This window comes from Strix uralensis, chromosome 16 (assembly GCF_047716275.1).
Source record: "Strix uralensis isolate ZFMK-TIS-50842 chromosome 16, bStrUra1, whole genome shotgun sequence".
NCBI lineage: Eukaryota > Metazoa > Chordata > Aves > Strigiformes > Strigidae > Strix > Strix uralensis.
Window position 1 is genome coordinate 10,229,732 of NC_133987.1, and position 22,453 is coordinate 10,252,184.

Here is a 22,453-nt window from a genome sequence, read left to right on the forward strand (position 1 = left end):
CATCTGCTATTAAGATGCTTTGTTTAGATGAGAAAGGGCTGTTATTTAAATCACAATGAGTTCAGGGAGATGTCAGGGTGCAGCAGGCACCTTGTGCCAATCTACGCCGGGAAAAGGGGGCATTTTCTCGCCGGGGCGCCGAGGCGAGAGGATGCGAAGGCAGAGCGAGCTGAGCTGCCCCCGCCCGGCTCCGGCACCGATGCTCCGCGGGCTACCGGCGGGGGAGAAGGGGGGTCGGGGCCGGCTGCGGCGGAGCCCCGGGGCGCCGCGTCTCCGCGGCCGCGGTGGGGAGCCCCGCACCCGCGCATGCCGCAGCCAGGTGCCGCAGGGCGGAGGGCGCCCGCTGCCCCCCGCCCGCACCGCCACCCTTCCCCCAGCTGCTTTTTATTTATTTTCGGGGGGGTGCTTATGCATTTCTTAAGGGAGGGGGTTCTCCTTTGCAATGAAGGCTGCGCTGCAACAGCAGCGAAGAACCTACGTTAAAAAAAATCCCCACAACACAACCCACCGCCCCTCTGCCCCTCCCCTTCTGCAAAAGACAAGCTTCCCCCCCCCCCCCCCCCGCCCCCCAAAATAAATAATATCAGCGATTTAAACAAACCACCCAAACCCTCCGTGGTCATGGCGATCTGTTCCGCCTTACATAAAAGGCAGGGGCACAAGGTGGATCCCGGGAGGTTACACGGCGGCTGTTGCGCAGCAGCTACCAGCCCTCCCACGCCCCAGTGCCGCAGAGGGCCGGGGTGGCGGGCCCGCTGCCCCGCTCCCTCCCCGGCCCCCCTGCCCTCCTCCGGCTCCTTTTTTTTTTTTTTTTTCTTCTTCCTTACATGTGGGCAGAGCCCCTCTCGCCCTGCGAGCAGGGGCTGCAGCTGGCGGCACCCCCACTACTTGTTGTTTGTGGGTTTGGTGCCGGGAGTACCGGGAGGAGGGACGGGGGAGGCGCATGGCAGGGAGGGGAGCGGTATATGCTGCTCCTCGCCCCAGCCACGCTCCAGACAGGCCACCGCTTCGGAGCGAGCCCGGGAGTCCTCCCTCCGCCAGGAGTTGCAGTTCGTCTCCGATCCCCTTGGGATTTAAACCTTCTTGCATATATATATATTATTATTTTTCCTTCCTCCTCCTCCTCCTGCTGCTCTCTTTTTTTCTCCCGTGCAAAGTGGAGAAGGAACTGCACCAAGGCAGCCCGCGAGATCTTGCAATATTGCTCCGATTTATCACTGCTATTATTCCTAATTAATTATTATTTTTAACCTCACCCCAGCCGGGGAGGGTAAGCGGGACCATTCTCAGCAAGAGAAACATTTCGATCCCTATCAATAAAGATTTTTTTTTTTTTTTTTTTTTTTTTGCGAGAGGGGGAGAGGGTGGAGGGCAAGCACAGCGGGGTGGGGGAGAAGCCGGCAAATAGCGAAATCCCTGAGTCCCGGCGCGGAGCGGGAGGCCGCGGCGGCGGGGGGAGGCGGGCCCCAGCGCCGCCCGCCGTGAGGGGGGCCAGCCGCCCCAGACAGGTGATGGGCGTTTCGGCTGCGCTCCGGATCGACTCCTTGGGTTTCACTTTGGTCTGATCTAAGCAAATATGCAGAAGTACCGGCTGGTCTAGTCCTAAGAGCCAAGAGGAGCGAGCGAGAGCAGCAGAAAGGAGAGCAGCCACGCTCCCGTAGCGAGGGGAACATACAAACAGCGGCAGCGCCGTAATTAAACCACCGCCGCCCCGAGGCAGCCCCGACCCACCCTGGATGCGGAGGACCCCCGAGCCACCCCGCTGCCTTTCCCCTGAGGGATGGTACTGAATTTCTGCGCGGCAGGAGCCGGCCTGCAGCTCCTCTCCATCAGCGTTGCCTTCCCTCCGTGTCTAAAGTGCACTAGCCCGCGATGAGGACCTGGGCTTGCGTTTTGCTGATAGGTTTTGGCTACCTGTCCTTCACCTTCTCCGAGGTAGGTGCGAGCGGCTTCCAGCCTCCTGGGTGCCCGGGGGACGCCGCAGCCGGCGGTCTGAGCGAGCGGGCTGCCCACCTGGGCTCCGCGGGCATCTCCGCGCCCTGGCCGCGCTCGCCCTGCCCCAGCCCCTGCGCAGCCGAGGCAGAAAGCAAGTTGCCATTTCATGCGTGCCAGAGGCGAAGGGGAATGACCGTGCGTTCCGCTCCGGGGCTGCTGGCTGCCCTTAAAAATTTTATATATATATATAATGTATATTATATATATATTCAGGCCCCGCGGGTGCAAACGGGCTGCGGCTGTGCGCAGGCGGAGCGGTGCGCGGAGCCGCCTGGCAGCGGCCGCCCCCGCGGCGCACGGCGCTGCACAGCGCCGGCCGCGGGCCCCGTTAGTGCCGCGGGCAGAAGTTGGTTGAATATTCCCCCCCCCCCGCAAACCCCAACACCCCTCGGCGGTTTTTGACGATCCCCGGCTCGGAGCGGGCGAGGGTGGGGAGCCAGCCCCCCCGCACACGGCTGCTGGGGGACGGAGCGGGGCGCAGAGCCGCCTCTTGGGGTGGCTACAGGTGGCCCCGGTCGGGGCGAGCGCGGTGCTCGGCGCTGCACGGCCACTCTAACTTTTCCCGGGACCGGGTCTGCTTGGCACTGGGGGCCGCGACGTGGGCGCTGGTAGGATGTTGGTGGCCCCGTGGGACACGGTTCTCCCCCTCCTCCCCCCCGGGTCGGGGGGAGCCCGCGCCCGAGCCCGCTTGGGCGAACTTCAGCAGCTGGCTGCCCGCGGGGGGGGGGTCCAGCAGTCGAGCGGGGCGGGGGGGCGCGGCTCGGCCGGGCACACGCTCCGTCAGGCCGGAGCCGTGCGGCGCTGCCCGCCCCGGCGAGCCGTGGCGCAGTTCAGCGGGTGGCGCGCAGCCCCCGCGGGCGCGCAGGCAGCAGGGGCGGTGGGGAGCGCTCCAGCGCCCGGGGGGGGGGGGGGGGGGGCTGTGAGCGCGCGCGTGTGTGTGTTTTTCTCCTGCTTCGTCCAAACACGTCCAGCAAACACCCTGCCCCCTCCGTAAACCCCCAACCCCGCCGCGCTGAAGCCCCGGCGCTGCTGCAGGGGCGCAGGGGAAGCGCTGCGCGGGGCTGCGCGGTGACCCGCGGTGTGTGTGTCTTTGAAGGAGGCCGAGATCCCGCAGGAGCTGATCGAGCGGCTGGCGCACAGCGAGATCCACAGCATCCGCGACTTGCAGCGCCTCCTGGAGATTGACTCCGTAGGTAAATTAGTCCCGTCCTCCTTCCTTCCGCGCCGTCGGCCGCCGCCGCCCCGGGGGGAGGCTCCGCGGGCGGCCGCCGCCGCGCAGCGCCCCGCACGCCGCTCCGGGCCGGGCTGCCTCGCCTCGGCGGCGTGAGGCGTGCAGAGACCCCGCCTCGAGAGCCGGGGGAGCGTGGCTTCAAAGGGAGGCGGCGGCCAAGGGGCCGATCGGGAACTAAAACTTCGGGGGGTTCAGGGCGGAGAGGGACCTGGTGACCCTCTGTGTTTTGAGAGCTCTCCGTCTCTCAGCGGAGAAGAATTTCCGTAAGGTTTGTTGTTGGTCTTGCATTGCTCTGTTATCTTTAAACTACTGTCCTAGAGGTATTTAAAATATTTGAAACAATATTTATGAATGAAGTAATGTCTCTTCAAGCGCCGGGCCTTATTAAAAGGAAAATAAACCGTCCGCGCTGATTTTAAACAGGAACCTGCATACGAAGCTTACCCTTAAAAATACACTTTTTTCCAAAAGAAAATAGTGCAGGGTTATTTTCTGCATCATTAGGCATGCAAATGGGTGTAGTGAGAACGTGCAGTTCAGACAGATCGTTGCAGCAGTAAATCAGATCTAGAAGCACTATCACTGGGTTTCTTATCGTTTGGTTTCACGCGATGCACTTTGTTCCTGGCGATTTCTTCCCTTAGTTGGGAGAGAATAAACCCGGCACCTTTGATGTGCCCAAGGGAAACCTGCATCTTTCTGAAGAGCAAACATGGAGAAAAATGAATGAGTTCTTGCTTGCGTTGGTACTGGGCCATCTCCTTTTAAACCATATGCTGTGTATTTTTGTAAAGTCTGTGCCAGGTTCAATCACCTTCATTCAGTGTTGCAGGATCCTTCTAGGGTTTAACTCACTGCTCTTTGTATAGTGCTGTATTAATGAGCAGGAGTGCACTAGGAACGTGTTTTATGGACATAGCTTTCAATTTTCATGTGATTAGGGAGCAAACGGTTTCCCATTACACTGAAAATGGGAGTATTTCTCTCTTGCACAATACTTTACCATAGAGGCTAATTACTGATTACCAGATTTGTTGGCATTGGTGTAATATTTTTGGAGAGCAGTGCTTCATCATTATTGCTTATCACTGCAATTAAAGCAGCTTTCACAACAGGGAAGGGGTATGCAATACATATTTCCCCACTGAAGACTGTTTTGGACCAGACAAGTGCACTACTGCTAAAATCTTTTTCCCAGTGAACTCAGTGGAAGGCTTGGCTGTGGTGGCAGCAGGGCTGGATCTGAGCACTGGCATTTCAGAATACTGCATGCTTCTTCTGCGTTTGAGTCGGTATTCTGTAGCTACCAGAATACATTATTTTCTTCAAATACCCCAGTGTAACAAGCACATGCTTCATTTTTAAATACCACTTACAAGGAGAGCAAAAGTTCACATGGCTCCATCGCAAGAGAATCAGGAAGACAAGGGGAGCAACGGCGGGAGCTGAATAAATTAGTAGATGTAGCAGAGAAATTTATTTCAGAAAATAATTATTTACTTCGTGGCAAATACTAACCAGAGGATGCATGACCAAAAATTGAAGAGGTCAGCCACAAGTTTACCATTTCATTTTGCCGTTTTTGTGCAATTTGTCAGTTTAGAAACCATTAGAGAAACAAGACACATAAATATTTTACTATTTCAACGTGAAACAGTAATGCCTTAAGACATGAACTCAATATTAAAAAATAAAACCAAAATATTCAGCCTTTCACCCTGTTCTTGCTTATGTGAGTGCTCCCAGCTTTATGCTGAGCTACACAGACAGGATTGGATCTTCACAGAGAGCAACCGGTCTTTACTACCCATATTTATGTTTTCTGTGCACCGTCCCGCAGTCTTTACTGGGATGAGTAATTCTTATTAAGGGTTTATTGGAGTGACTAACTGAACATTGAAATTACCATGTTTTCTTCAATAAACAGGATTGGGCCTGTTTACTATATTTAGTATTAGCTTGGATTAGCGAATCAAATGTTTTCTAATTGTCACTGTCAAGATGATATTTCTGAAATATATTTCCTTAGGGCCGTAACTGCATTTAGGGAAGGGCTGGTTCAGTGAGGGCTTGTACAGTAGATATATTTCTATTTCATAGCATATATTGCCTTAAAGTGAGGCTCAGAATAAAAACACTCTAGTGCTTATTTTCTCCCTCATTTTAGTGCACGATATTGCCAGTCCTTCTGCATGTGAGTAGCCCAGTTTAAACTCAGTGGGTGGACTCGAGAATTAAGAATGATCTTGTAGGGGAAGAGTTTGCAGGATCAGGCATGCATGCAGAAAATATCTGATATTCCTGAGTAACAAGACGGAATCTGTGAAAAATGAAGGAAGAACGGTCATTTTTCTTTCCTGCAATGCAAAGCATATAATTTTAATTGGAAAAGTAAGTTTTGTAAGTCAGAGTGGGCAGGTTTTTCTTCTATTCTGACAGATTTGGTCTCTATATTGTAGCGCAGAGATGACTGATAACCCCCTTCATAAAATTAGAAACCACACCCCCAGACCATCTGGCATATTACTTAAAGAAAAACACTACCCAACATGGAGCTTATCATTGTATTCAAAAAAGAAAATCCAGGCCAATTTGTCAGAGCCCAGTGCTGCATGTCCGATTCAAAGAGAAATCCCTGTAAAGGTAACATGAAAATTCTCTGTTTATGTCAGAGAAGAGGGTCTTCCATTAATTTTCTGTGAGGGGGATCCATAGTCAGCGATGGAGTTTTGCTGGCGTGACGGAGAGCAGAGTCTGACCCTATTTAAAACAGAAAGCATGCACGATCCCAGGAAGTAGGCAGCTGTAGCGTGCAGAGTACAGTTTTACTACTAACAGACTAAATCACCGAAACGGGGGCATTTCCTATATTCCGCCTGTGAAGTTCTCTTTGGTTTAGCAGCGTGGTTTTTCTCCTCGCGCTTCACCTCACCCATCTGTCCTGTGGGAGGTAGAGTTCATTTCATCACCTATTATGTTTGCCTCCCGCTGGGAACAGATTTTCCCCCAGTCATCTCCCTGCGTGGGGAAACGGGCTGAGTGTGCTTCTTTGCATGGTTTAAGGGCATCAACCACAGGGTCACCTTAGGCCATGTGAATTTAACGGCCTGTGATTAAGAACCAGCAGAGCAGCTTTTGTTAAGTGGAGAAATGTTCTAAATTAACAGTATACTTTCATGGAAAAGTGTTAGATTGCTGCAGAGCTCAATCTATTGGAAAATCTTCTGTTGACTTTGTGGCTTTTGGTGTGGTGCTCAAATTAAGGATGTTACGATGCAATGTGTTAGCTTTCCTTGCACCTCTTAAAAATTACGAGGTGGGCAACTGCCATGTGTGTCCTGTGTTTTTCCTGAGACAGATAGAGGGAATACTCCTCCTCCTTTACAGCTGGTTGATCACATCTAGGTAAAGGGAAAAAAACCTAAACAAAACAGGATCTTGCAGGCTGCTACTTATATTTCCTTTAATAGATCAAAGTTGAAAACTTAATGACATCTATCTCTGCAGTTGGATGTCAGAAGGGCATATTTTGCATCAGCCAGAAAGAAGATCAAACAAACAGATTGACGTTGCCTTGGGCTTTCTGGCTCTAGGACCGATTTGTAAGACAGACCATTTCAGTTTATTGTACCTTACATTGAATTCCTGAAAAAAGGAGATAATGAGAATTTCCTACACTGCTGCTGTTGGTATGAGAATATGAGACCTATACTTTTTGGATGCACATCAAAGTGATATCTGGAAGGGTTTGTGTTGAGACTGCATATATTGGGGATTGTACCTCACATAAAATTGTTTGGGAAGGAGATGGCAATGTGAAAGTATAAAGTGATAAATATAAAACAACAGTAGTCTTAGGATGCTTTCCACATGCTTATTTAGTGAGAAGAGTAATCACATATTGGCAGAATGTCACAGGAACTCTGTGATTTATACTCCATGACCCAGTGGAAAAATGCCAGTCTGACAAAAAAGAACAATTTCAGCTACACTAATGGATTGACCAAGGCTAATTGCGGGAGTTTTTATACCCATCATTGATATGTTGTCAGTACATAAAAGATTACAGAGAAATTTCTTGATCAGCTGCCATGAAAACATTTTTTTTATTATTAAAACGTTAAAAGAGAGCTGCATTAATTTGGCTCCTTGCAGCATCCTCCATCTTCACTTAGTGACAAGCAGTGTTCAATTGCTAAACTAAGAACCACGTTTCTAAGCTTTTTGCTCTAAGCCTCATTTTGTGAGGCGCTAAGCACCCATAAACTCCTGTTTCCTTTGCTAAGAGCTTATCCTTATCCTGCAACTTTATGCTCCTACATCAGTACATCAGGGGGAAAAAATTGATGCAAATTAGGTATCAGGCATCTTTAAAGTCAAGCTAGAGGGTGCTATTTGTAATTACTGTAGCATCATTGTTTTAATGAAGTCTTCTGGCCACACATCCAGAGTCAAGTGTGGGTTTCAAAGCTGACTTTCTGATTTTTCAGTCCCGCTCAAGCAAGACTCCCGTTGAGTTAAAGACTGCTTGAAGTGCAGTGATTTTCCCATTGACTTCACGGGGAAATGGAATTCCTTCCAAATGCCTGTGGGGATCGGGGGAACACCAAGTGTCTTTAGCATTATAGTGTCTTCTGTCTCCAGCCATGTGCTCCATAATTCCGATTATTTTTAAAAAAAATCGATGCCGTGTCAATAGAAATAATAGAATTTGTGTTGCATAATGCATTGAGGTTTGACTGGAACTTGTTTTGCAGTCTGCTGTGCTAGGTTTGTAGATCTCTTTTTTTTAACCCCCACAACGAGGCATGAACTTATGAAATGATATACATGCCTAAGATATGTAGTGAGACAGTGAGATACAGTATGAGCCAGAGGCCTTCTTCACCTTAGAAATCATCTTATAAGCAACACATGCTCCTCGACATGTCATTTTGCTTTATAAACATGATGATAGAATATGGCTAATTGCAGCTGAGTTGAGCAGTTATATATAAGCACATGGCTTAACATATTGGTTAGCTGATCATACTATTCCTTTAGTCTTACCAGTTTCTTTAAACAAGACAGCAAGAAATCAGTCATGTTAGAAGGGAGCTATGCCAGCGTGTTGAATGTGGGATTAGGACCTGTGGCTCGGGCCTGCCGTACAGCTGGCGTCATCGACGGTTTCTCTTTGCAGCAAGATGTCTGTGCCCACCAAGCAGTTCGGATTAGAGGCATTAGTTTTGTGTTTAATCTTTTTTAAACACTGTTTGCATGTGGACAGAGATGCTTCTTGCTCTGAGCCTAGCTTGGATCTTACACTGAGCAGAATTCCTGCTGCTTTCTTTTGAGTATCACTTCATTGCCTCAAATTGAGGGAGAGGTTGTGACAACTTGAAGCTGCCAAGAAAGAGGTCAGTACTAAGGTGTTGGGTGGCTGAGTGCTAGGAAGCAGAAGAGGGCTGGAGGAACATCAGAACGGGTCCTCATTTTGCGTAACACCATTTGGGGTCAGGTGGATGGCCTGGTGCCACTGGAATGGGATGCAGGAGACCTGGCTCCGCTCTCCAACTCAGTCATAAACTTCCTGTGAGGTCTCAGGCAAGCCATTTTATTTAGCCCACTGATGAATTTTCTGGAGTACGAGGTATAATAAAAGGAGAAATAAAATCCATTAGTCATCGCTGTGTTACATTACAGGACTGGGACTGCAAATAAGGCCCACTATCAGCTATTCAGTCAGGTTCCAAAATTTCCCATCGAAATCAATGGGAAACAAGCACTCTACATAGGAAGTAGGAGACAACTTATCTGGGTAAATTGAAAATGTGGATTTCACACTGACTTATTTCAGACAAGGATCTGTTCAGCTGCTAAGGAAAATAGACAGGACCAATGGGTGATCCTGGCGCTACCTCTTGGACCTCCCATTTCATCTTCTCTTAGTTATCTACGATAGTATTTTCCAAGAAGTGAAGATAAACCTTGAGGCACAGAGCTCTTTCTGAGGTGCTGAAGATACCACTGTCTTCATGTCTTACCAGGCTCTGCAGGTGATTTCACAAGCTGCGTGCTCTTTAGGGCAGGATTTCTTGGAGGGAGGAGAAAAGGAGTTGGTTTGTTTGTAGAGGAGACCCTTATGATGTGTATTACTAATAGCTGAGAATAAAACAAGTTCCAGAGTCACAGTCAACTCTGCATACAAAACGGAACTGGAGGCAGGGAGCGTGACAGTGCAGAAGACAGGAGTGTAGGATGTTGGTAGCCTGCAGAGAGGGTAATTGAGTACTGTGTCATAGCCATTTACATTTTTTAGTGCATATCACAGTTTTCTTTGGAGCCAGCAGTGAAACCTTGAAACTCTCCAGTGACGTTACAGAGGGCACTCCAAGCAGCAGAGTGCTAGGATTCTTAGTTTTGGTGTACTGAAATCTGTATGCAGTCCTCAGTTTGCTTACGTCTTCCTGATCCCCTGTTTGCAGATTGTGCTTGTCATTTTCAGAACCCCACTGCATGGGACATGACCTGGACTGCTTCACTTAACAAAACCAAATAGTTGGAGCAGTTATTTTGTTGTTTTTTATGATAAATGAAATGCCAAGTTTTCCATCTTTGCTTTTTCTCATGGCCCTTTAACCCATGTGGTAGGCTTATTTAGGGAACAAGACAAGCCTGGATGCAGTCCCAGAGTTTGCAGTAGCTTCAGATGCCCCTCCAAAGGTTAGGATACTTCACAGGGGATTTGTTCTGCAACAGAGAGGCTAAAAGGAAACCCATGCTAGTTACTTTTTGCTTTTGATTTTGTCCTAGTACTGCCCAAGCAAGAGGAAATTTACAGAGGCAGCATTGTTGCTCTTGGGTGTGTAATACCATATTTTCTACCGTAGCCTCACACCAGAACTTCAAAAAACTTGTAAGAAATGTTTCACGTGAAGTATTATTGTTCTTATTTCTACACCTTTCCAGTAAGAAAAGCTGTATTATGCCTTTCACATAAAAATGCAACTGTTTTACTTTAGATATGGTTCAGTGTCACAGAGTGTGCACTGTTTCTGGGGGCTTGCAGTAACACGGATGTTAGAATTAAATTGTGCATGCTTATACATGACATTTAACATCTATGTTCTTTCCTGCCTTATGCCCCTGCAGTTGCACTGACAGGAGTTACATTAGACTAATTGCAGCAGGATTTGGTCTTGTGCATATGAACAGCCCCGATTTATATGTATGGAACAGCGCTGCAGCGACGTTGATGTGAATAACATAGCTGAGGTTTAATGTTTTGTTTCCTGTTCTAGGATATGATGATGTTTCAGAAACAAACTTGAGGTCTTATAGTGTTCATTCTGCTAAACATGTGCAAGAGAATCGTCCCGTGCCCATTCGCAGAAAAAGAAGCATTGGTAAGAAACAAGCTGTTTGTACTTAGGGAGTAGAAACAGGGGGGGTGCTTTTGGTCAGCCAAGCAGGACATTTCACTGGAAAAAAGTGACATGCACAAAGGAAAAAGGCCATTGCTAGTTTCTGCCTTTCTTTCTGCACAAAACGAGCTGTTGCTGGAGAAGCTGTCTTCTGGAGGATGTCCATAGGAGACAGACAAGCACAAATTCTTTACATTCACTTTCTTGTTGCAGCATGTTAGAAAGCTAGACCTTGGTTAGAAAATGCTGTGATATTCGATGTATAATTCATAGTGTGGGGAACAGCTACAGCAGTGTGCTTTAAAAAACATCAACAGTTGGTAGAGTTTTCAGTACAGAAGCTCCACAAAAGGAAACAGCTTGACTCTTTATTCACAAGAAAAAAACAGTTTATCCAAAAATTTAAAAGCCATTGACGAAAACGCTGGGGCATTGATTTCCATCATTGTGTAGGGCACCAGGTATGTTTACAGAGGATTTTGTTCGTACTGAACAATCATGATGGTGATCCAACAAAGCCCAAATATAAATTTAAAGAGATGCTAATGAATTTTAGAATAGGATTAGTATGCAGTGCTTGTTCATCTGATTAGATGTGAGTGTTTTACCATTCCAGTTGACTGTGGAAAACAACCATGATCTTATCTATTATAGGTAATTCAGAGTCAATATATTTGTACTTTAAGCCATGGTGGTACGCAGTAGATAGCACAGCATGCTGTCAGCATGGATTTGCAGTGTGAATTGGCAAGCCCGCTCAGCACATTGAATGCCTCTAGAGAACAGCGGTTCTGAAACAGTCTGCTACGCTTGGCACCTTACTCTGCAAGGTGTTGAATGCCTCCCCATAAAAGTCAGTGGGAACTGGATATGCTCAATAACTTGTAGGAGTTGCCAGCTATCTTGCAGTATTGGATCCGTTAATTTTCTTGAGTTCATGGCACTGGGGATTAAGAAGAGGAATTTTCACTCTGTTTAGCCAACTGAAATGCATCTCTTTCAAAACTAAGCCTAGATTTTCATGTTACAGGCCTGAACTTCTTGTACTTCAGAAGTAACTGAAGAAGTGCAGGCAGTATTCCAGTTCCCTGACACATCTAACCCAAAGCCATCACTGATTCCACTGCAAGACAAAAAAATCCAAGCTGCTTTCTGAGAACTTACATCAAACAAGTTGTCCCTGCAATTGCTATTATTTTCTGGACTGTTTTGAATTACCCCCTTGACTTCTTAGGCAGTTCCTAGGTTGAGAACAATACATGGTTTGGATTTTTCATGGCAGCAGCATGCAGCAGTACAGAGCTACTCTTTATGATCCTCGTGTGGCTGAAACTGTTGTCTGCAAGCTCACCTTACCTGAGCCCAGCAGGATACTGGTTTAACTGCAGGTTTTTCATTCATGTTACTCTTACGGTTTTGCCTCATTCAAGAAATAACAAATAAAATTCACTATATAAAAAGCATTGATAATTTCATTCAGAAAAAATGGCAGTTGCCCTTTGGGATGGCAGATGGACCAGACTCCCTGATGTGGGGATGATAAGGTTTTGGAAGTAGAAACCCAAGACTTGAAAGTTTCAAGCTGGCACAGGTTGTTTCCCAGCTCAGCCACTTTGGGTGTGATCTAAATATCCTCAGTGCAACTTCTGTGGTGGTATTTGTCAGGTATTGCATGTTTGTGTGATAATATGTGTGTGCAATGATTGCCCCAATGTTGTAAAATAACAGCTGCTGTTACACAGTCACTATGAGGCTGTATTAGAGGATCATCTAATCTGGAGAAGCCCCTGTCTGCTGTCACTTCTAAAGAGCCAGGATTGTCTTATCTAATAGTTTGTGCTCCAAGCTATGTTGGGAGCCAGGCCATTGTAAACCCTCATGTTAGGGCTGGGCTTGGGTAGCACACACAGCTTAGTGGTAGGCAAACAGTACTCGGCACGACTAGTCAGTAAGCAGTGGGAACTGAGAACACCATCTCAACCCACCAGCTAAGGGTGCCACTCATAAATCGATGGTGTAAAGTATCTGGGTGTTCTGAGCTGAGAGCAGCTGCTCACCTGGAAGTGTGAATTTCTTGTGTTTACAGAGGAAGCCATCCCGGCTGTTTGCAAAACACGGACGGTTATATATGAGATACCTCGGAGTCAGATTGATCCCACCTCTGCCAACTTCCTGATATGGCCACCCTGCGTCGAGGTGAAACGTTGCACTGGCTGTTGCAACACCAGCAGCGTGAAATGCCAGCCATCGCGGATACATCACAGAAGTGTCAAGGTGAGCAAATCGTGGCTGCAGAGCCCCGAGAGGCTCCTCTTAAGTCTAAAAACTCCAGGTATCCTTGTGGCTGTTCTGTGTGACCTGGATCTTTATTATCCATCCTCATAGCCGCAGGATCAGATACAATGCTCCTCTCCATTTTGAGTGAGCAGATGGCCTTTTCAAGTTACACGATCATTGGAAAAATCTTGGGTTTGGATTTGATTTTCACAGAATTCCCTTTAGGTTTTTCTTCTTTTGTAATGAAAATAAAGTTGATTGTGTCTTTCCCATGATCTCGCACAGTACAAATCTGAAGTTAAGAAGATAAAATGACTCAAGGGGCATTGGACTTAAAAAAATAAGTAAATCACAGTATGGAATGCTGTTTTCTTAATTAAATATTATGCAGTCTAAATTGGGCTTTTATATTTGACAACATAACACTTTTGATCTGAAAAAATGTGTTTCAAATTATCTTACCCCAGGGATAGAAGACTCAACGGCTTCATGCTGTATTTACTCATTAGACAAAATCCCTGTTGCAATTTTCCAGTAAATATTACGTGAAATATTTCTTAGTTCATTCGGCTTCACTGTGTTCTAATTTTTATCAGTATTTAAACAAGTAATGTTGATCTACATCTGCGTGTAGGAGATTAGACTTACACTTAGCATTTATATTGTTAAGACTCTGAGTTCTTGTTGCCCTGAGTATTTTAAGAGCAGAATTTTAAAAAATCCAAACCACATTCTTGAACATAAATTTGCCCAGCACAACACACTGATCACCGTATGTGCAATGGATTTTGTATTGAGAAAGGTGTGCTGTATGTCCTAAACACAAAATAAGGCACCTTAGCCATTTCAGTGTTTTTCATACACAGAGACATGCATCTGAGCAGGATTTCTTTTTCTTTTCTGTTTCTGAACATCTGAAAAATGTTTTCACACCCAAATAAGCTGGAGAAACATCTGAACAGATTCCCTCAGTCTTTCCAAAAATAATTATAATTTACACTTGCTTGATGCCCTTCCTTTGTGGGATATGCTTTGCAGAAACAATTAAAAATGAGGAAAGAATTGAGATCAATAATTTTTGGAGGGCTGAGAGCAAACTGGGGAAGTTGAAGTGCTACAATTGTAAGCCATTAAGAATAAGAGCCAAACAGCGAAGTGCCTCAGGGTTATAATATCTAGTGCTGTTGCCTTTCCGTTTGATACAGCTTCCAGCTAATTTTGTGTCGCAACTAATACATACAAAGCAGCTGGAGATGCCCAGCAAAGAGTTGAGCCGTGTATTGTGAACTTGCTGGTTCTTGTTGGTACTTGTGTGTGACATTGCAACCCTGTGCTTGCTTCCTACCCCTGCAGTGATGGGGGAGATTATAGATAGAGAGAGGTTTGGCTGTCGAAGTCCCCTGCTGCTGTGGACACCGAGGTTCCCTAGAAGCTGCAAACTCCACAACTGGCAGCAGCTTTGCAGGATGTCGTTGCTGGGCCTGCTTCCCCAGTGCACCGCCACGTTAATAAAATCTTAGTTTCTCATCAGCCGGCTGATAGAGTTTCAGTGGTTTTAGATTTGCATTCATTTTAGTAGGGCGCAAGCTAAAAGTAGGCTCAGCTGAGCAGCTGCTTTTTGTGGCTGTGTAAATATATTGCCACCAGCAATATCAATATACATCAGCCAGCTTTGGGGACTTTTTTTTTTTCCAAGCTCCAAGACTGCTCCAAACGGTCATTAAGTAGAAGGGAAGAAAAGGACAAGAGGTCAAGCAGGAACAGGATGTTCATTGTAAAGGTTGTAGGCTGACCCCACTGTCACACCAGAAATCTCTGAACAGAATCCATATTTATGCCCTCCAGAGTCAGATCTTCTTGTAGCTTTGATATAATTGATGGTTTTATGAGCCTTTTGCCAATCCTACGTTCAGAGCTGAATGTCTGCTCATGCCATTAAGTAGCTGGCCCGGAGTGAGGGTCGCTGGAAAGGTAGGGGGAGCGGTTTTGGAGAGCCTTCTCAGCTGTTCTGGTTGGAAAACCGTCTTGTATTTTCCCCTGATGTCAGACTGCATAAAAGCCCTCTTTTGATTGAACATTGAAAAGGCTTTTCCCACTTCCTCTTCATTGACAAGGTAGTGAGATCATAGCTGGCCCATTCACACTAGAAAAATGTTCGTCCAGAAAGGTCAGCAAGTGGGTTTGCATCATCCAACAGGCGAAAGCAAAGGGTGTTTTCTTTGTCTTACTGAGGGCCACTGTAGTCAAGGTTAAGAGACGGCTGTGGCAGTGTGGGAGGAGCAGCGGAGGTGCTTGTATTGGGGCATTCCGTTCTTGGGACGTGATTCAAAGGCTGTAGGGTTCGGGCATGTCCTTACTTCGCCTTCACTGAGCTTTGGTCAGTGAAGTACTGTTAATGGGCTTGTGGAGTTGGAGCTGTAAGGTGCTCCAAGCCAGGGGTGTTGCTGGAACAGCTTCCTTGAAATGGGTCTTCTAAGGTTTTCCCTTTCATGGAGGGGGTTAGTAAAAGGTAGGTTTGCCTTGCACCATAACGGAGTGAGCCCATGAGAGCATAGCTTCCTGGCCCTAAAGACATCTCTATTCAGCCAGCTGTACCTGTACAGCACTGCAAAAATCAGGCTGAAATGAAGAGGCTGGCTGGGAATTGCTCTTTGATAGGAAGGAAAGCATTGCGTTTCTCTCCTGATAGAGTAATGGTGACAAGGATTGGTGGGTTAGGGGTGTTGGTGTCTGTTACAGATATATTTCCTCCCCTGTCTGCAAAAGCATTTCAGTAACATCTGCAGATTCTGTTGCTTCTGCATAGAGAGATCAAGTATTTGCCAAGTACCAGACCATAATTTATTTGGGGGGGTTTCTTAACTGAGTCTTCCCAAGAGGTTTTTTGTAATGTTGAGCATATTCTTAGTGCTTTTGGTCACAGCAGCAAAAAACAGTCTTATAGAGCAAATCCTGCCTATACTGCTAATTTTTAATAGCCAAGCTGAATATTATGGTTGTTTGCAACAAGGTTCTAAGAAAAAAACTAAGAAAAAAGAGCTAAATCACTCCATCTACCTCAGCTTTGCCTTCTGCTTGGCCTTGAGTTAGAGCCATACCAGCTTTAGGCATTTCTGAATATTCAATGTCGAGACAATTTGGGGAAGTTTAACCTAGTGTATTCTTACAGTAAATTAATATGAGGGAAAGATGCAGAGAAAAGGAGCTGGAAAGGAGGGAATGCAGGAGCAGCTCCTCAGGCGTCATCTGGGAGTTGTTCAGAGAGGTTTCAGAGAGGGAAAAAATGCAGGAATTCAGAACAAGTTGTTGAGCAGAGCTACCCAGCCTCTGAAGAGGTTAAAAAGGCTTTGCAAGAGCAAATTGTGCATGTAGGTAAAATGGCTGTATGCAATGTTTGCAGATTTAAGAACATTTTTCAGCAGTGACTGTTTCTATCACTAGGATAAACAGCACTTTGATTTTAGCTGTGGCTTCACTGGAGATTACTGCCAGGATTTGGTGGGACCTGCAGGTAAGACCAGCTGACAGGTATCAAAGGTCAATTTAAAATGGGAGAAACAAGGGAAACCCCGATGCAGGTGAAGTCAAGATGGAAAAACAGAGGGGTGCCCTCAGAGCATGAGAGGAGCCCTGTCAGCGGCAGTTGCCTGGCAGAGGGCAAGGTCTGGCTGCTCCCGCTCGGGGAGAGAGGACAGAGACCCCACATCAGCCATTCCCCCCGAGGGCGGGTGACGAGTTGGCCGCAGCTCCCTCAAGCTCTGCCCCCGGGCCCTTCCTCCAGCCGTGCCCTCACTGAGGGACCGCCAAGCCGCCCTCTGAGGCGGCTCCCGCCGCGGGTGCGCCGTGCCGCCCCTCCCCCGGCGCCTTCCCGGCGTGCCCCGCGGCCGCCTCAGCTTCCCGCGCACCGGGGACTGCGTTTCCCAGCGTGCCGCGGGGCCGCGACAGGGCTCCCCGCCGTCCCCCGACCCCCCCCGGGGCCGCGACAGGGCTCCCCGCCGTCCCCCGACCCCCCCCGGCGACCGCGACAGGGCTCCCCACCGCCTCCACACCCGGGACCTGACAGGGCCGCAGCCCCCCCACGCGGGGCTGTGACGGCTTCCCGCTGCCGTGGGGTTTGGCAGGGCCGCAGCCCCCACACCCGGGGCAGTGACAGAGCTTCTCCCCGTCCCGGGCACTGGCAGGGCCGCTCCCTCGTCCCCGGAGCTGGCAGGACAGTGCGCCCCAGGGCCTCGCTTCCCTCAGGGAAAACTCTCCCTACCCGACCCTAAATAACTGTGCCTGAAGCTATTCTGAGGTAGGGGTTTTGCCAGAGGAGTGCCCTGTAATGTCTTTAATGGGTATTTTAAGATGGGTGGCTGCCAGGCTCGGAGGCGGCTGGCCTCCCCGACACTTTCCATCCTGCCTGCGCTGGGGAGGCATGAACAGCTGGCGCGGTGTGTCCTGGAGGGCACTGCGCCAGTCCTGCCATCCTGTCCCTGGAGCCGTGGCTCCGGTCCTGCAAAATGCTCAGTGACTTGCCAGGCCCTGCAGGATCCCTGATCCCTGCTTAGTCCTTCTGGTGCCTTTATGTCCTGTTGACTTATGTCTTCCTCGGGGACCTGAGGGCTGTAAAGATTACAGCTGCAAGGTGAAGATAGGTTTTTGCCTCCGTCGTATTGGCATGCATTTATTTTAATATGGAAGAAATAGCTGCTTCCAAAAAACATCCTCATTCAGTTGCTTTTTGGTTTTATTTCCCATCCTCTATTTAGCAATATGAGCTTTGCTGTTATGAGGAATTTTCTGTGCTGAGACTTCTCTTGTAAGTTCCTGCCCATGATCAATTTTGGCTTTGTGCTAGAGGTGTTTTGGACACTTCTGCTTACAGTCTTGTTTTTTTCCTACTATTACTCCCTGATTTCATCTTTCCTGGAGAAGCTCTGGAAGAGGTGTACCTATGATGTTTCCATTAGGCCTCATATTTTTATCAGATTTTATTTTCATTTTTACTTAGCCACCACACCATACCACAGGATAGTACCTAGAGTCTACAGTGATGCAAGTATGGTGCCTCCAATTATACACTATTTAATTAAGCTAGTTGGTTATTTCACTGTTTTACAGAGTTTTCATATAGTGATATTTTGTGCGTTTGGAGGATTTGAGGATTTTTAGTTTTGTTGCGTTAAGAGACAAGTAAAAGAAGCTGATGTGGGTTTGTTGAGGACTGATGATCTCAAAGCATTTGGTAATACACTTGAGAGTAACTGTACAAGATAAACACCAGGGAGAAAAGTACAAAGAAGAAAAAAGATGCTAACACAAGGCCAAATCCCATGCTGTTAGCATAGCTATCCCTGTTTATACCCACTGAAAATCTGACCTGCAGCCTTCATCGTTTTAGATTAGCATCCTGTGTGGCAGCAGGTGTTAACAGATGACACAGGCACAGCAATTTATCTGGTTTGTGCTGCTTCAGTTTGAATATTTGCAACATCTTACAAAACGACATTCCTTTTAACTTGTGTAGCGTGAAGTAGGGCAGTGAAACATATGCTGGATTGTATTTTAACTACAGTACAGTAAAAAACAGCTTTAAATGGCTGCATAAATTCATTATGTTCCTATTCTTCAAAGTATTAACTTTTTTGTTTGGTGGTTTGTTTTTTTTTTTTACTGTTGTTTAATACCAGATAGTCACAGGAACTGAATATATCTTTCAGTTTGGAAAACCAAGCAAAACAAGGACAGTCTTTAAAAAGCTTGATTACAGTTTATTTTTGTTGCATGTAATTTTCAATAAGAGTGGTTTATTCTAACAGCTGTAATAAGCATGGCAGATCTGAAAGCTCTTTCATGACTGCTGGGTCTCTTTCTTTGTCTCTGATGATGGAGGTGTCTTAATTACTGTTTGTTTTTGTAAATTTTAATGATTAGTCATGCTTTGATGCCAGATGACTCAGTTATACTGTACATTTTCAAATCTTTGCATTCAAAGGCTTGATGGAGTTGGGTTCTATTAGGAGATTTTGGAACATACTGCTTCGACCCATAGTTAATCTTTCAGCAAAAGCATTCTTGTATGTCACGGCCAGCTCTTAATCTGTTTATATGGAGGTCTGACAGTTTTGGAAGATACCTTTTAATGTGCACACTTCAGTTACTGCATCTGTCTTTCTGCAACTTTTGTTTGCTGGGTAAATGAAAATTGTCTCCAGATCCTGTTGACACAAGAGGTGGTGACTAAAATGTGGATCGGAACTTCTCTTCCATGAAAGCAGTGGCAGATCTCCTGTTGACTTAATAAGGCTGGGGTTTTGCTCTAGCTTCTGTTATTGCCATTCGGAGGGCTTTGGTAGTTTGTGTCCACAGAGCCAGAAGAGTGTTTCTGGGAACTGAGAATGTGATGTTTCTTTCCAGCCGCCACTTACATTTTGTGACACTGTTCCAGTTTTGGGAAGGCCAGGGAATGATTTTCATAGTGTGAAGATTGATTCGGAGCATTAAATCCCCACCAAACATACAAGTAAACCATTACCAGGAGAGTCTAGTGTAGTTGTGGATGCTTTATTTGGTAGGAACTGGATCTTTTGGTTGGATCAGACTTTATGGCTTTGTCATGTAACTTTTGTAGAGACAACCAGTCTCTCTTGGCCTTCTGCTCCCTCATCGATCTTATTTATAATGCATACCTGCAACTGTGCAGTCTTCTTGTTTGCTGGGACAGCCACATTGCAGCCCACTTTTCTCAAATGGTAGATAAATCATTAGCAGGACTGAGGAGCCATGATTTCATTTCAGTGATTTCTATTTCAAGCAAATGTTTATCACCTATTCGTGCAGTGTTTAACACAATTGTAAACTAAACATTGGACCCCTTACGCACTGTTTAGCACTCTCTTGGCCCACATTATGCCATCCTCCCTTGCACTGCTGTGACTATCATGCCCATTACACTCAGCCCAAGTCGGTGCCCAGCAGCCCACAGCCCATTTCAGCACCCCAGCACAGCAGTGTTCCTGCACCCTGCACTGTTCCTTCTCTCCTGGCTGCTGACACCAGGTTGGTCAGGATGTCCTCATGTTCAGTATCCCCCCACCCCAATGTCCTCTCTTCTGCATTGGTTTCCTTCAGACGAGAGAGACCTGCATGTAGCCAGAGCTTCTGCAGCATGCTCCTTCCTCCAACCTCTCCTTGCCTTACAGACTTTTTTTTAAGGATGTCAGTGCTTTGGCCCAAAGTGGAGTAGTGCAGTTGGAAGAAGTTGAATGGACTAGAGAGAAATAGCGTACCTGCCAGCTGTCCACAATAAACCCAAAGGCTGGATCCAGTTTGTGAGGGGTAGTTCCCTTGAACCTAAAAACTATGCATGGGAGCTCTTGTGAACAAGGCCCAGGTCATTGCAAGAAGTGAGTAGGATTGAAATTGCTGCTTTCTATTCAGATCCTGGTTCTGTAGAGTTGAGCAGTTTACATTCAGAGGGCTCCAGAGACACTGATTTGTAAATTTTAAAATGTATTACAAACCAACCTAATGCCTTCAGTGTTAGCCTTCAGCTTAAGAACAGTGGTCAACGTGTACAGAAGAACATGCTGAAAGTGGCAATCTACAAGAGCAACCACTGATTAGAATCTATATATAAGTTTATTGTGATATATGTGAAAACTGAGTTGCTTAAAACTTCAAACCAAAATGAATGGAAAATTGTTTTATCTCTTGGGGGAAAAGAAAGTTGTTTCAAAGTGCTAAACTTGAATAAACAAATAGTCTGTGCAATAAATAGTTACACGATGCACAATTAAGATAAAAGATGATTAGTATGCTAACATTTTATATGGGTTTGGCTGCATTAAAAAATAGAGGTATATAGTTATCTGTCTTCAGTTCTGAACTATAACTATGTTAATGTGTCTCAGTACATACCTCATCGTATTTTATAGGTGGCAAAAGTGGAATATGTTAGAAAAAAGCCAAAATTAAAAGAAGTTCTGGTGAGATTAGAAGAGCATATGGAATGCACCTGTACATCATCAAATACTAATTCAGATTATAGAGAAGAAGAAACTGGTATGTTTTCCTTTTATTTTTGCATTAATGCTGTCTTAATATGGACCTTATTTTCATATTAGTAAAGAATGTAAAGCAAACTTTGCTTCCAGTGAATTCAGTAGAGAAGCTCCCAGCTACTTCTCTGTGTGTTGAAGATGCAAAATTAGGGACAGTTTGGCTGTATAAAGAGTTTGGATTTGAAGTTTAACGTGTATCAATTCTCATTAGATTAGCCTTTAAAGAAATGTAAATGCCCGATAGTATTCAGGTCTTACTTAATTGAGTTAAAGGTTGTCGTGTTGCAGCTTATTGGTGAACTCCGTTGCCTAATTTCTTTAGACTTTTTGGAGACAGGGCTAAGGCTGAGATTTACTTGACCTTGGGGAAAATATTAATGAAATGAATGTAAAGCACTTAGGAATAAATTCATTATTCAAGACTAAGGAGTTTTGAAACAACATTGCCTATTCCTGTTGTTTTCTTACTTATTTATAATCAAAAATGTATTGTCCGTTGTCACATTAAACCTAACTTTGCCTTATCAAGACAACATTTAAGTTGCCATGGGGAAAGATTTATGGCGGAAAATACTTACTTTCAATATGACTTTCATAAAACCGACTAAAATCATTAGCTCAGATCCTCTTACTAGGTTGCAGTCAGTGCAGAACTTGACACATATTCAGGAAATGCACTACAGTAATTCTTCTGATTTTGGTTGAAGGCAGGCTCAAAAGTTTGTTTTGCACCTCTGCTGGGCATTTAGGGGCACAGTAGGCCCAGCCCAAAATTAGTGTCGGTGAAGAGCAGGTAACTATAGGAGGAAAGCTGCCCAAAGGTGATGGATTTTGTAGGTGGCTGGGTAAGGAAGGGTTGTCTGTACTGTTTCCATCCAGCGTGGAGACATAAATCTGGTCTAAGTGAATGTAAACTTCTGTTGCTATGTACAGAGCAGAAGAATTAGAATTTGTATAAAAGCAAAGTTAGGCCTCTGCTGTGATTTTATTGGACATCAAGTTATAATCTGAGCTGAGTGTTTTAGCTGAAACTAGGTTGAGTTATGAGTAGACAAAAACACATTTAAAATGGTTATTTTTATGTGTGTATGGTTTGCTTTTTTTTTCCAAATAGAAGACATACAAAAAGTTTCATTAGATTAATTTCAGTTTTCCAAAATGTCTTTAATTGCCAAAGACTAAGCAGTTAAGATTTTTCAGATGAAAACTTTTCTCTTTGATGTGTGTGAAAAATGGGGTAGAATTGTCATGGAAGAATATAGATTTCTAGGATTTAATTACTGATAGGAATAAAACTTGCACCAGCAAGTGGATGGTGAGCTGAAAATAGCTTAACTACAGAGCTGAAAGCAAATGTTGAGTACTGCATGGTAACAGTAATTATAGATGGCTCTTGGAAATGACGTATGCAATGCCAACTTCGTTTATTATTTCTTTACTTTTGTATAATTACTTTGTAAATGGAATGTCAAATCAGACGTTATAAAGTTATTACTTTA

At 45.8% G+C, this 22,453-nt stretch overlaps 1 protein-coding gene across 6 annotated transcripts in view; it reads left to right on the top strand.

Annotated features, from left to right (window-relative positions):
• The first annotated feature begins 989 nt into the window (after positions 1 to 989).
• PDGFA (platelet derived growth factor subunit A) overlaps positions 990 to 22,453 on the top strand; it is a 53,374-nt gene continuing 31,910 nt past the window's right edge. For all 6 annotated transcript variants that reach the window (XR_012631178.1, XR_012631179.1, XM_074886194.1 and 3 more), the window contains exons 1-5: positions 990 to 1,935; positions 3,092 to 3,188; positions 10,510 to 10,614; positions 12,719 to 12,906; positions 20,829 to 20,955. Coding sequence is in view for 4 of the 6 variants with exons in the window: in XM_074886194.1 (XP_074742295.1) it covers positions 1,873 to 1,935; positions 3,092 to 3,188; positions 10,510 to 10,614; positions 12,719 to 12,906; positions 20,829 to 20,955 (580 nt within the window). In the remaining 2 variants the exon portion in view is untranslated. The remainder of the gene's footprint in view (positions 1,936 to 3,091; positions 3,189 to 10,509; positions 10,615 to 12,718; positions 12,907 to 20,828; positions 20,956 to 22,453) is intronic.